The sequence below is a fragment of the Podarcis erhardii genome (assembly GCF_964252035.2).
Source record: "Podarcis erhardii genome assembly, chromosome: 17".
Lineage (NCBI taxonomy): Eukaryota > Metazoa > Chordata > Lepidosauria > Squamata > Lacertidae > Podarcis > Podarcis erhardii.
The window spans coordinates 35205050-35218078 of NC_138515.1; the positions used below are offsets into that span (position 1 = coordinate 35205050).

The 13029-nt window shown below is 43.8% G+C and overlaps 1 protein-coding gene across 2 annotated transcripts; it reads left to right on the top strand.

The window, feature by feature from the left end:
• The first annotated feature begins 58 nt into the window (after positions 1-58).
• Positions 59-12084, top strand: RABL3 (RAB, member of RAS oncogene family like 3). Of its 2 annotated transcripts, XM_081845627.1 has the most exons (8): positions 59-192; positions 2974-3065; positions 4403-4532; positions 5514-5628; positions 6192-6342; positions 8565-8636; positions 10334-10372; positions 11312-12084. In XM_081845627.1, exons 1-8 carry the CDS (start codon positions 147-149, stop codon positions 11375-11377), a joined length of 711 nt encoding a protein of 236 aa, XP_081701753.1. In that variant the 5' UTR covers positions 59-146; the 3' UTR covers positions 11378-12084. The 2 variants fall into 2 exon arrangements, with proteins under 2 accessions (XP_081701753.1, XP_081701754.1); XM_081845628.1 differs by lacking the exons at positions 10334-10372; positions 11312-12084 and having other exon boundaries at positions 8490-8597.
• Positions 12085-13029: the final 945 nt, after the last annotated feature.

The window sequence follows — 13029 nt, forward strand, 5'->3', positions numbered from 1 at the left end:
GGGCGGGGCGAGCGGCGCAGCTGCCAGCCAATAGGGAGAAAGAGACGAAGGGCGACGGGCTTGCCTACCTGGGAGAGCGTAACTGACAGCGGGAAGCGGGAGCTGCTATTGGCTGGCGGGCGCGTCACTCAGGGGGAGAAGGGGAGATGGCGGCTTTGGAGAGGGTGAAGGTGCTGGTCTTGGGGGACTCAGGTGAGCGGGGGGCGGGGGGGGGGGCGAGGGCAGGTGAGGGCAGGAAGGGGGAGAGGGAAGGAAAAGCCGCAGAGTGGACCTCAGGCTGCGGGGGGGGGGGCGGGGAGGAAGTGGCTTCCCAACACTCCGGGTGTATAGAATAATAATAGTAATAATTCATAATACAGTGGGACCTCGGTGAAATAGACTCAGAGTCGCCAAGTGATTTCTTGCTCTTTATTCAGCTCATAGTTGTGAGGGGGAATGAATGAAAGTCCCCTCAAAGTATCTGCTTTATATACATTATTTACACAATGGGCTGCACATGATTGGCTAATTCCGGAATTCTACTGTAAGCCAATCAGGTTGTGGATTCACTTCTATCTGGAGCATGATTGGGTGGTTCCTGCCAACCAATCAGACTGCTGCATTGTTCTAGGACCAATCAGACTGCTGCATTCTGAATCCTATTGTTCTAGGACCAATCAGACTGCTGCAGTTTGGATCCTATTCGACTCAGTACATAACACTCGGGTTACAGACGCTTCAGGTTACAGACTCCGCTAACCCAGAAATAGTACCTCGGGTTCAGAACTTTGCTTCAGGATCAGAACAGAAATCGTGCGGTATACTGGAACAATGCTTTTGGTTGGCATGCATACTTATGGTATGACAAAGTTAAGATCAATAAGGCCTTTAAGAACCATATTGTCAGGAAAGCAGTGTTCAATGTCTGGACAAAATATAAAGACTTATTGGAAAATAAAACTCCAAGGTGGCTTTCACCTCTGGAAGCTAAGGCCCGAAAAAGACCCAATATGGAGGCCAAATGGCCAAAATATTGGGAAATATTAGAAAAAGATGGAGACAATTGGAAATTGCAGAGTTTGGAGAAAATGAAGGATAAGGTGCGAGACTGGTTACATTACGCTCAGATTAAAGAAGTTTTTAAAAATGACAAAAAGTTAGGGTTCCAGGTGGAGAAATCGAAGTTAGAAACAGAAACAGAATTGTTAGAACCAAAGACTAAGGTACTATCTAGAATGTATAACTTGCTGTTAAAATGGAATACACAAGACGAAATGGTTAAATCGGCTATGATAAAGTGGGCGCAGGACATTGGGCATAACATTATGTTTGAGGATTGGGAAAGGTTGTGGACCACTGGGCTGAACTTCACCGCATGTAATGCTCTGAAGGAAAATGTAATGAAAATGATATATAGATGGTACATGACCCCAGTTAAACTTGCCAAAATATACCATTCGTCTGATAATAAATGTTGGAAATGTAAAGAAAATGAAGGAACATTCTTTCACCTCTGGTGGACATGCCCTAGGGTGAAGGCCTTCTGGGAAATGATATATAATGAGTTGAAAAAGGTATTTAAGTATACCTTCACTAAGAAACCAGAGGCCTTCCTCCTGGGTATTGTCGGCCAGAAGGTGCTAAAGAAGGACCGAACATTCTTTATGTATGCAACAACGGCAGCAAGGATACTCATCGCAAAAAACTGGAAAACTCAAGATCTACCCACACTGGAAGAGTGGCAGATGCAGCTGATGGACTATATGCAACTGGCCGAGATGACTGGCAGAATCCGAGACCTGGGAGAAGAGAAGATGGAGGAAGACTGGAAGAAATTTAAGATGTATCTACAAAAACATTGTAATTTGGTTGAATGTTAAGAAGGATGCTAGATTATAAAAAATTGGCCACCACTAAATTAGATTTAAATTTGATGATAAGTGAGACTAAAGAAAATATAAAATTTTTTGGAAGAAGTGCTAGATTATATTTGAATGAGTGGATATGAGAAATGGTACCTCGGGTTAAGAACTTTGCTTCAGGATAAGAACAGAAATCATGCAGTGGCGGCGCAGCAGCAGCAGGAGGCCCCATTAGCTAAAGTGGTGCTTCAGGTTAAGAACAGTTTCAGGTTAAGAATGGACCTCCAGAACGAATTAAGTTCTTAACCCGAGGTACCACTGTATATAATAATAATAGTAATAATTCATAATAATATAGATGTAATGGGTGTTAGGGACGCTGGTGGCGCTGTGGGTTAAACCACAGAGCCTTGGGCTTGCCGATCAGAAGATCGGCGGTTTGAATCCCCGCCATGGGTTGAGCTCCCATTTCTCGGTCCCAGCGCCTGCCAACCTAGCAGTTCGAAAGCACCTCAAAGTGCAAGTAGATAAATAGGTACCGCTCCAGCAGGAAGGTATGCAGCATTTCCGTGTGCTGCTCTGGCTCGCCAGAGGCGGCTTAGTCATGCTGGCCACATGACCTGGGAAAACTGTCTGCGGACAAACGTCGGCTCCCTTGGCCAGTAAAGCGAGATGAACACCGCAATCCCAGAGTCATTCACAACTGGACTTAGCTGTCAGGGGTCCTTTACCTTTAATGGGTGTTAGGGAGAAGGGTAGTGCCTCTGGTGGGGGACACATCACCCTCCTTTGGTCCTCACTAGAGATGGAAAGGCCTGGGAAAGAACCGGGGAAATAGGGAAATCAACCAGGTATTTTTCCAAAGCTATTTTTTTTCCATTTCGAAAAAACCTGGCTTTCCCCCCAATTTTTCCAGCCCCCCCCCCCGGCCTTCCCATCTCTAGTTCTCACCCTGCAGGTAAATGGTATGAAAGGTACAGGACAACTGGAGACCCAGGGCTGGGGAAGGCTGCTCTAAGGGCTATCCTACTAGGAGTTTCAAAATCTACTTGTTCCTCTTTAATTTAAACTACACAGAAAAATTACAAGAAAGGCAGTGATGTTTCACTTACTATGAAGCCTTTTTTTGCAGGTGTGGGGAAGTCTTCGCTTGTTCACCTCTTATGTCACAATCAGATGTTGGGAAACCCGTCTTGGACTGTAGGCTGCTCCGTTGATGTCCGAGTAGGTGGAACTATAAATTTCTATTGTTTGGTGGTATTTCACTTCAAAGACGAGGGAAATTCTGAAGGCTTATTGGCAAAGTAAAATCATCTAATCAGGTTGCAAAGGGAATTGTAAAACAATAGGCTATTGCAGTAGGGAGCAAGAAATCTTAGTTCTGAAGCAGGTAAACATTAGTAGGTTGATCTGTTTTCAATCCAGCCTCCAGTGTAGATAAAGTAATGCAGATTTGTAAATAAGCCCACAAAAGTTATGGGCGCACCAATTTTTTCCCAAACTGCTGAAAAGCTAGTAGACCATGGTTTTGTGATGGGGAAAAATTAGAATTTATCTTAAAAACCATTGTAAACAGCTAAAACTGTTAGGAGGATTGGAATAACACTTGTAGTATAATGGTGAATTTTGGACATAATGGAGATATAAAAGATTTGGATTATCATAAAAGGTACAGGAGGAAATGATTAACAATAGGACCCACAAAGGGGAGGAGGGAAGTCCAGGAGAGTCTTTGGAATCTTGTTTTTATGTTGTATGTTGGATATGTAATTGTAAAACTTTAATCTGAAAATGATACACACACACACACACACACACATACACTCTATATATGGGACGCGGGTGGCGCTGTGGTCTAAACCACTGAGCCTAGGGCTTGCTGAGCAGAAGGTTGGCGGTTCGAATCCCCGCGACGGGCTGAGCTCCCGTTGCTCGGTCCCTGCTCCTGCCAACCTAGCAGTTCAAAAGCACGTCAAAGTGCAAGTAGATAAATAGGTACCGCTCCGGCGGGAAGGTAAACGGCGTTTCCATGTGCTGCTCTGGTTCGCCAGAAGCGGCTTAGTCATGCTGGCCACATGACCCCCTCAGCCAGTAAAGCGAGATGAGCACCACAACCCCAGAGTCAGCCACGACTGGACCTAATGGTCAGGGGTCCCTTTACCTATTTTACCAAATGCTGGAGCCAAAAGAGAGGACAGCTGTCATCGTCGTGCCCCTGGTTCTTGAGCTTTTGGTAGCTAGCTGCTAGTGGAAGCTGAATGTCGGACCAGATGGATTTTGATCCAGCATGTCAGTTCTCATACTCTTAAACCCCTCTCCAAAACCCACCTTTTTCACGAAGCCCCTTGGAGGAGCGGCAAAGTGCTATGAATGCTAATGACCCCATATAAAGTAATTGTAAGGATAATACGAAAACGAATCTTGTATTTATTTTTATGGACGAAACCATTACAAAAGGCACAGCAATAGATTGATTGTTTGTAACCAAACCATGTGCCTTCAAGTAGAAATCTGTATTGCCTTGTTCTACATACGTGGCACTCTTGGTTTTTCCTTTTCAGATTCATGACTACAAAGAAGGAACCCCAGAAGAGAAGACTTATTATATTGAATTATGGGATGTTGGGGGTTCAGTGGGGAGTGCCAGTAGTGTAAAAAGCACACGTGTTGTGTTCTACAACTCAGTTAACGGTAATGTATGCAGGTTTTAAGATCTGTTTCCTATTACTTTCATTCTATGAGAACACCTGTGAACTTGGTTCATGCAGAACCTATTCCAGAAGTACTGCAAGGGAGAGATTCTGATATCAAAGCAGGGTTCCTTACTCGGCTGAATTTAGATAAGAAAATGTTTTACTTTTGTAGATACCATATACATGTACATTCTGGCAAATCTGCTTAAAATTGCTTTTTGAAATCATTTTCTGGGTGTAAAGGTGTTCATGGTGCCTATTTGTAACCCGGTAGACACAAGTTTGCAAACAGATTAAATTTGTGGCAACCCTCTGCCACAGTGCCCACAACGCCACACATACTGAGAGACTGGGGTCTAAAAGCACAAGGCCCTTTGGAGCTCTGGTCCTTTTATAATTTGTGTTCATGGAGTTTTATGGTTGAAAAGAACCAAATGTACAACACCAACTCTGAAGGAGAAGAACACTTACCAGGATATATTAAATAGTTAACATGTATTGTCTTTCCTGTTTAGGGACTAGATTCCTCAACATGTGTAGCAATGTTCTTTTGAAACTATCTGGCTGGGGATGGAAAGGGGTGGTATAAGATTTACGGTATCTCCATAAGTTGCAACATCTCTTAAATAAAATGGCTTTCAAAATTCCTGCATTGATCAAAGGGAATTCTGAGAGGGAGTCCATAGTGAGTGGCGCGAGGGAAGCATGTAACCCCATTTTCCTGTAGGAGAGGGCTTGGAACAATAGAAAAGAGAATAATCAAGGGCAGTAAATTGGAGACTCCCTTTGATTTCAAAAGCAAATTGCATAGGGTGCTGTACAGGAAACCAAAACACCCAAACTACCTTGGGTATGTGAAACTAGTTATGCAGTTCTTTCAACTTTGCCTTGTGTTCTCACCCTGCAATGTCTTTCAACATAATTTAGACGGTGTTTGGAAGAAGTCATTGTATTTACGAATGGCCTTGTACTTATTTAGGCATAATTTTAGTACATGACTTAACAAACAAGAAGTCCTCCCAGAACCTGTATCGGTGGTCCTTGGAAGCTCTCAACAGAGATGTGGCTCCATCAGGAGTGCTGGTGACCAATGGGTGAGTGTGCAGAGGACCTGACAATCATGGCAGATGTGATGGAGGGATGAGATAAGTTGAGAGCGTCTCTCCCCTTTTCCAGAATGTGTGTTGAAGAGCAGGCCCTTGCTCTTTATCTTTATATTGTTTAACAGCAATCCATAAAAGCGGTGGGACCCTTTGAATGATCTGCCCTCAGAGACTGAGGGAACCTGGTGTGTTCTTGAACACTCCAGGCAGTTTTCCAGATGATGCTTCAGTACTTGTAATTAAATTTGTTGTGTTTGTTGCAAACCTCAGGTGTTTTGAGTGCAGTACCTAATTTCAGTCTGAATTATCCCCAACAGGAAGGACTCTGGTTTGGGGGGGGAAAGTACTTTTAAACATTTTTTTCGATTCATTATGGATCATTTCCCAATACTCTTTTACACTTTAACAAGTCCATCACATATGAAAAAACGTTCTACATCTGCTGCTGCTTCACTAGACTTTTCAAGTGCTTCCCTCCCAATTAATATTAGTGTCTTTAATGACCAGTGGAAAATATTGTTTACTGACACACACATCCTCTTTTTCTTGTGTAGGGACTATGACCGTGAGCAGTTTGCGGATAACCAGATCCCGCTGCTTGTCATAGGGACCAAGCTGGACCAGATTCCAGAAGTGAAACGCAGCGATGTCTTGACCAGAACTGCTTTCCTTGCTGAGGATTTCAGTGCAGAAGAAATTAATCTGGTTGGTATTTTGTACCTTATTTTTGCCAATTTGGATTAAGATTTTATATATATATACGAAAAAGGGCATGAATACTTTTTTTTTTCCAAATCAGATTTATTGTGTTTATGCAATCTGCAGATCAGTTACGCAAACGTTACAGAGTTAACCAGAATAGTATGCATCGCATACTTCAAATAATTCAGAGAATTTGCTATTGTTAAAGAATGATAATCAGTCTGCATCTCTGTCAGTTTTAATAGCGGCAGCCTAATTATTGACAGCATTGGTTGCAGCAGGAGCTGGAGGCCAGGAGAGAGGTTCCATTACAGCAACTAAATTAGACTGCCAGAAAAACCTAGAGTAGATTTATCCTGTGGGGGAAACCCTTTTAGCCTGTTGCTGAAAACAAAACTCTGTTAGGCTGTGCTCAGGCACAAATGAGGTGGAGTGCACTGAATGAAGACCCGGCTTGTATGGGGAAGCAGAGCTGGATTTGGGGGAGAGGGAGTTTGTATTTTTCCAGAAAAGTGTGGAACTAGGTAAGTGAGGGGAGGGTTTCAGTTATTATTATTATCATCATTATTATTATTATTATTATTATTATTTATACCCTGCCTACCTGGCTTGGTTTCCCCAGCCAGTCTGGGCAGCTCCCAACAGAATATTCAAAACACGATAAAACATCAAACCTTAAAAACTTCCCCAAACAGGGTTGCCTTCAGGTATCTTCTAAAAGTCAGATACAGTGGTACCTCGGGTTACAGACGCTTCAGGTTACAGACTCCACTAACCCAGAAATAGTGCTTCAGGTTAAGAACTTTGCTTCGGGGTGAGAACAGAAATCGGGCTCTGGCGGTGCAGCAGCAGCGGGGGGGGGCCATTAGCTAAAGTGGTGCTTCAGGTTAAGAACACTTTCAGGTTAAGTACGGACCTCCGGAACGAATTAAGTACTTAACCCGAGGTACCACTGTAGTTGTTTATTTCTTTGACATCTGGTGGGAGGGCGTTCCACAGTGTGGTCGCCACTACCCAGAAAGCCCTCGTCCTGGTTCCCTGTAACCTCACTTCTCGCAGGGAGGGAACCACCAGAAGGTCCTCGGAGCTGGATCTCAGCGTCCGGGCAGAACGATGAAGGTGGAGACGCTACTTCAGGTATACTGGATCAAGGCCATTTAGGGCTTTCAGCACCAACACTTTGAATTGTGCTCAGAAACATACTGGGAGCCAGTGCAGGTCTCTGAAGACCGGTGTTATGTGGTCTCGGCGGCCACTTCCAGTCACCAGTCTAGCTGCCGCATTCTGGATTAGTTGTAGTTTCTGGTCACCTTCAAAGGTAGCCCCACGTAGAGCGCATTGCAGTAGTCCAAGCGGGAGATAACTAGAGCATGCACCACTCTGGCGAGACAGTCTGTGGGCAAGTAGGGTCTCTGCCTGCGTTCCAGATGGAGCTGGTAAACAGCTGCCCTGGACACAGATTTAACCTGTGCCTCCATGGACAGCTGTGAGTCCAAATTGACTCCCAGGCTGCGCACCTGGTCCTTCAAGGGCAGAGTTACCTCATTCAGGACATAGATGCTCAAGGACATGAACTTGTGGAGAAAAGATGTTACTTGTTCTTTTTATTAATTTTGTAAGTGGCAAGACAGGCTTCATTTGGTCAGTGGAAAGTGAGCAGCACTCTTCAGGTGGTCAAGGACATCTCTGTTATATTCTCAGTGGCTAATAGAAATAATTGTTGGCTACCAAGCTTGGGCATGACTGGTTGATTCCTGTCTTTCTACGTGAAATTGATTGTCCACATAAAAAATTCCCTTGTGTGAACTGACTCTAATACACAGCTATTGCTTCAGTTTGAGCCCTAGGGTTGGTGATATTTGGTTTTCAACATTGTGATATATCATCAGCTAAACATCGTGATATACTGATATATCATGATGTCTGCAATAAGGATGGAGCTATTTAGAGGCACTGGCTGGCTTCACGGTTTTCCCCACGTTGTGATTTTTGCATAGCGCACGCGCGCGCGCACACACACACACACACACACACAATCTATATATATTGCCAGGTCAAACGTTATGAAATCATTATCACAATATGGACTTCAAACCTGTTTTGGACAATATATTGCCCAGCCCTATTGAGCACAGGATTATGTCTTGCAGTTCAGAACTCATGTGCTTGTTAAGGATTGTGCTTTCAATGACTCTCAAGAGAAAGTTACCTGTTGATGTTTTCAGGACTGCACCAATCCTCGCTACCTGGCTGCAGGCTCCTCCAATGCTGTGAAGCTTAGCAGATTCTTTGACAAGGTGAGTCTTTCAAGTACTGCATATCTATTGCTTTTTCATTTTTGCAGCATAGAAAGTGAAGAGCATTAGCCTTGAGTAGCCTGATGTGAATTGCATAGGCCACTGAATTTCCTTTACAGCTGCTTGAACAGATTCCAGTAACTGAGCAGGTCAGGCTGAGACAACCTGTTGAGGACCTAAAAATTCGTGGTCAGGGAGAGCTGTATTCTGTGAGAGCAGTTCAGGCACACTGGACAAGTGATAAATAGGCAGATTAACAAGACTGGAGATGAAGAGTTCAGGTAGCGCCAGGAAATAATGCAGGATAAGAGAACATACAAGAAGCACTTTTTGTAATGCAGAAAAAGGCTACAGGCAAGAAGTCACCCATTTCTGATTCAGCCTATTTCTGGGTTTTAAATTAAGGCTCTGAGATTTTTCTGCCTGTCTGACTATGCAGCAGCTGTATACAGAAGGCAATGAGGTGTCATTGAAATTCTACTCAATATTGATCCAGAGCAGATTCCAGTGTATAGTTAGCCGAGTAAAAATTTACAACACATTGCAGGATTCCCAAAGAGGCATTTCATTCAGCTGAGCTTTACTGCTACTGAAGGCAAATGAGCATAATGGTCATAAATCCAGTACATTCAGGATTGGCACTGTTCATAAGAAATCCGGTTGCAGCAGACTTCACTTAAACTTATTTATGCATGCTGCTACTGTGGCCCGTGTTTCCTTAGCCCCAAAATGGGAAATGAGCAAGGTCCCAACCAAAGAAGAAGGGCAACTTAAGCTGATGGAATATGTGCAGCTTGCAGACCTAACATATAGAATAAGAGAACAAGAAGAACATGTGTTTAGAGAAGATTGGGAAATGTCTATTGAATATATGGGGGGGAATTGTGTACACGTGAAAACGCTGGCAGCATTAAGATAAATTCATCAGTGTAAATAAGTTGGATGGATGCAATAATGGAATACTGAATGGTTTAGTTTTTGTAAAATATGCAGGGATATGCAAAATGAACTATGGAAAGAGAAGAAGGGCAGTCATTGATATTTTAAGGATGTTAACATGAGTCTTTTAAATTGTAAAACATAAAATTTAATAAAAGTTATATAAAAAAGAACAGCGCCTCTCCCTTCAGGTTGGCTGGATGGCAGTGGTCTTGCCAGAGGAAGCAGGAGCCAGCAGATGGTGGAGGAGGTCCAACTCTCCATTCCCTCGCCAACACCCCATGGAAGCCAACTCTCCCCAACCACTGCAGGAAGGCAGGAGTCCTTGAGATTTGTTTCTCCTCTTGGCCCAAGCCTCTTGTGCTGGCTTACGATGTTGAAGCTGCAAAGTTAATACAGATATCCTGACTTCAACATCAAACCGGATTTTTCTCGACAGTTCTTCCCAGAATGCCCCAGAAAAAATCCAGGGCAATCTTTTGGAGGGAGAAAAATACCTTCTCATTGAGAAGCCCTTCTACTGCCTGTGTTTAAAAGTCTTTCTTCTTTTTATAGAAAAAGTCCCATGGTACTTCAGTCTTTCCCATAGATTGTAACCAGTTTCAGGCTGCAATGCTGTGTGAATTTCATTGTGCTCAGCCAGGCTGGGCAATGGCACCGTATGGAAACATCCTTATTTAAACCAATTGGGCCGCCACAAAATCTGTTGTATAAACCAATGCACAACACTCACTCTTCCCTTTTTATTTTTGTTTCAGGTCATAGAGAAGAGGTACTACTTACGAGATGGTAACCAGGTATGTGTGCTCTCTCCTTAACAGTTAAAATTTTGAAAGCTTTGGCAAAGGGGAAAAAATTGGAAGAGATGTCAAAAGGACAAGCACTGATGTAATCCAAGTCATTGCAAAACTCACCAATGAGATAAAGCCTCTGCTTTGCTTAATTTTTAATCTCCTCAGCAAAGAGCTGGGAAGGAAAGCAAGTAGGTATGTCTCAAAATGTCTGCAGAAGGTAATGTCTGGTAATGGTAGTTATGTCGTCATAGAGTTGCAGTCGAAATTATTCAACCCCCATTGCAAATCAGGGTTATTATCAAAATTTACAGATTTTCAGCTGTTTGCAATGAACACATCAAACAAAATCAGTTGAAATACCTCAATGCAATGGATGCTTCAAGTGGTTCTGAAATTGCAAAAGGCAGTATTTTTTTGTTTCTAAAAATTCCCGGGCAATGCCAGGTACTTCTGCCACTATTGTATATCCAGAGATTTTCAGCCATTTTGAGTCCACAGCTCCCTTGACCAACTACTTTCCTTCTGCGGCACCCCTTATGTCACCCCTAGCCTGCAGCACCAGCAACCCCTCACCCCTTTTTGAACACCCTCCTTTATGAAGTGTTCCCTCAACCTCCTCTCCTCTCCCCTCTACTTGGGAGTCCTCCGGGCAGCCGCTGCTACTGCCTCATGTCTCTGGGTTGCCCTCCCCCCTCCCCCCGCCCCAAGAGAGGAGCCTCCCAGAGGCACCATTCGCCTGCAGAGCTGGAAGCCAGAGTTGCTGCAACAAACAGCCTTGCAAGTCTATGGGGGGCAGAGATGCAAGAAGGATCAGAAGAGGGAGGGAAGGAAAGAGGGGCAGAGGCCATTGTTGCCTGTGGCATCCCTGACCATCATTCGCGGCACACTGGTTGAAAAGGACTGGTAAAAACCAATTCTAATGTAAGGTTTTTTGTCTAACAGATTCCTAGCTTCCCAGAGAGGAAAAGATTTGGAGGCGGCTTTGTAAAGAATCTTCACTACGACTGACCACCACTTGCCAACTAGAGACTATGGAAAAAGAACGAAAACGCTTTTACTGCAACATTCCTGTTACCGCAACAGATACTTTTGCTAACAAAATCAAGTTTTGGAGCACATAAATCGCCAAGACTGCTCCACTTCAAGTGCTTCTGAACATATGCAGAAGGATCTCTTTCCAGACCTCTGGAAAGAACCTGAGATCTTTTGGACAGAGTGCAATGATTTCACTGGATAGGCAACAGCATCGTGGAATAGGCTGCCCCATAAAATGGGGTTATATCCATCCAAGTGCTACCCAGAGTAGGCCCACTGAAGTCAATGAACAAGTTAAGTTTATTTATTTCCAAGGGGTCTCCTCTGAGCATGACTTGGTTGAATGCAAACCCATGTTTTTTCTGTGTTCTGAAAGTTTTATGAACCTGTGCTTCCACCCCCTAGAAGAATGGTTGCGCTGAGGTGGATTTGGAAAAATAATTTAAGAATCAAAGGCTTATAAGCAATGAAAACATCAGCATTCCAGCTTACTGAACAATACTCTTGCTGATGCTATGACGTTGATTTCATCCTGTTGCTAAGGGACCCCCTACCCAAAATATCTATGAGCTGTAACGAGTTGTGTAAAAAATAAGCGAGGGAAATGGGAAGAGATTTGGAAAGCCGACATTGAAAATAAATGATGTTGCTAAGCACAATAATAAAAAATTAAAAACCTGGTGGATATTTAATTGAGTTTTTGCATTTAAGCAAAGAACACTAGATACTCATATGCACAGGACTCGAATACTTAGAGCATATGTCTGGGAAGGTTGAGAAATAGGACTGAAGGCCGTATTAAATCCAGTCACTGTCCATCAGAAACTCTCTTCAGCCATGACATGCTTTGTGTATCTTTTGCACTGGCAAGTATCCTTGGGTAAACACTCCTCCCCCTGGGACTTGCATGCAGCAAAACTGGGTAGAATTTAACCCATGCTCAGCATGCGCTCACAGGGAGCAGAGGTGAAAGAACCCCTTTTGCAAGGAACTGCTTTTTCTAAATAATTATTTTCCCTTTTCCTGTGGGAGGCACAATTTCTTTGTTGTGTAGTGATGTAGGTGAAAAAACCCAGGATCAGCAAAGCACGCAGACGCCATTTTTTCCTGCAGCACTGCACCATGGAGAAGTCCCTGTCGGAGCCCATGTCTACATAAAGCAGGTTTCTCCCTCCACGCAGCAAGACTTCTTCATCATGCAGGGATGCAGGGAAAAAAGTCTATTTGTTTTTGCAGCACACACCTTCCAAGAAACAGGCATGCAGTGAAGGATAGCAGACCTGTTCCCCCCCCCCCCCCGCTGCTTCCTTTGGCTTTGTGCATCTGTTCACAAGAGGGAATGGGCAAGTTCGATCAAACTGAGCAGGATTTAACCCATCATCTGCTAAGTGGGGGGTTAAATCCTGCTGCTTTGGCTGCAGGCACCTGAGACAGTGCAGATATGAGCCCTGACCCATCAGCTGACATAAAAAGTTTGAATAAAATGGCACTGCAAGCACAGGTCCCCTATGTCTGCATTTTGTGCCACACTTATCCCACACTTCCAAGCATGTGCTAACTATGGAATTAGAATGAGCATAGTTTCCCAGTACATTTCCGAGCACAATTCAAAGTGTTGGTGCTGA

Bases quoted from the DNA above. Each gene is read 5' to 3' on its own strand.
- RABL3 (XM_081845627.1), top strand. From the start codon at position 147: ATGGCGGCTTTGGAGAGGGTGAAGGTGCTGGTCTTGGGGGACTCAG. The intron at 193-2,973 runs GTGAGCGGGGGG...CTTTTTTTGCAG, and splicing joins GCTGGTCTTGGGGGACTCAG to GTGTGGGGAAGTCTTCGCTT. The intron at 6,343-8,564 runs GTTGGTATTTTG...TGATGTTTTCAG, and splicing joins GTGCAGAAGAAATTAATCTG to GACTGCACCAATCCTCGCTA.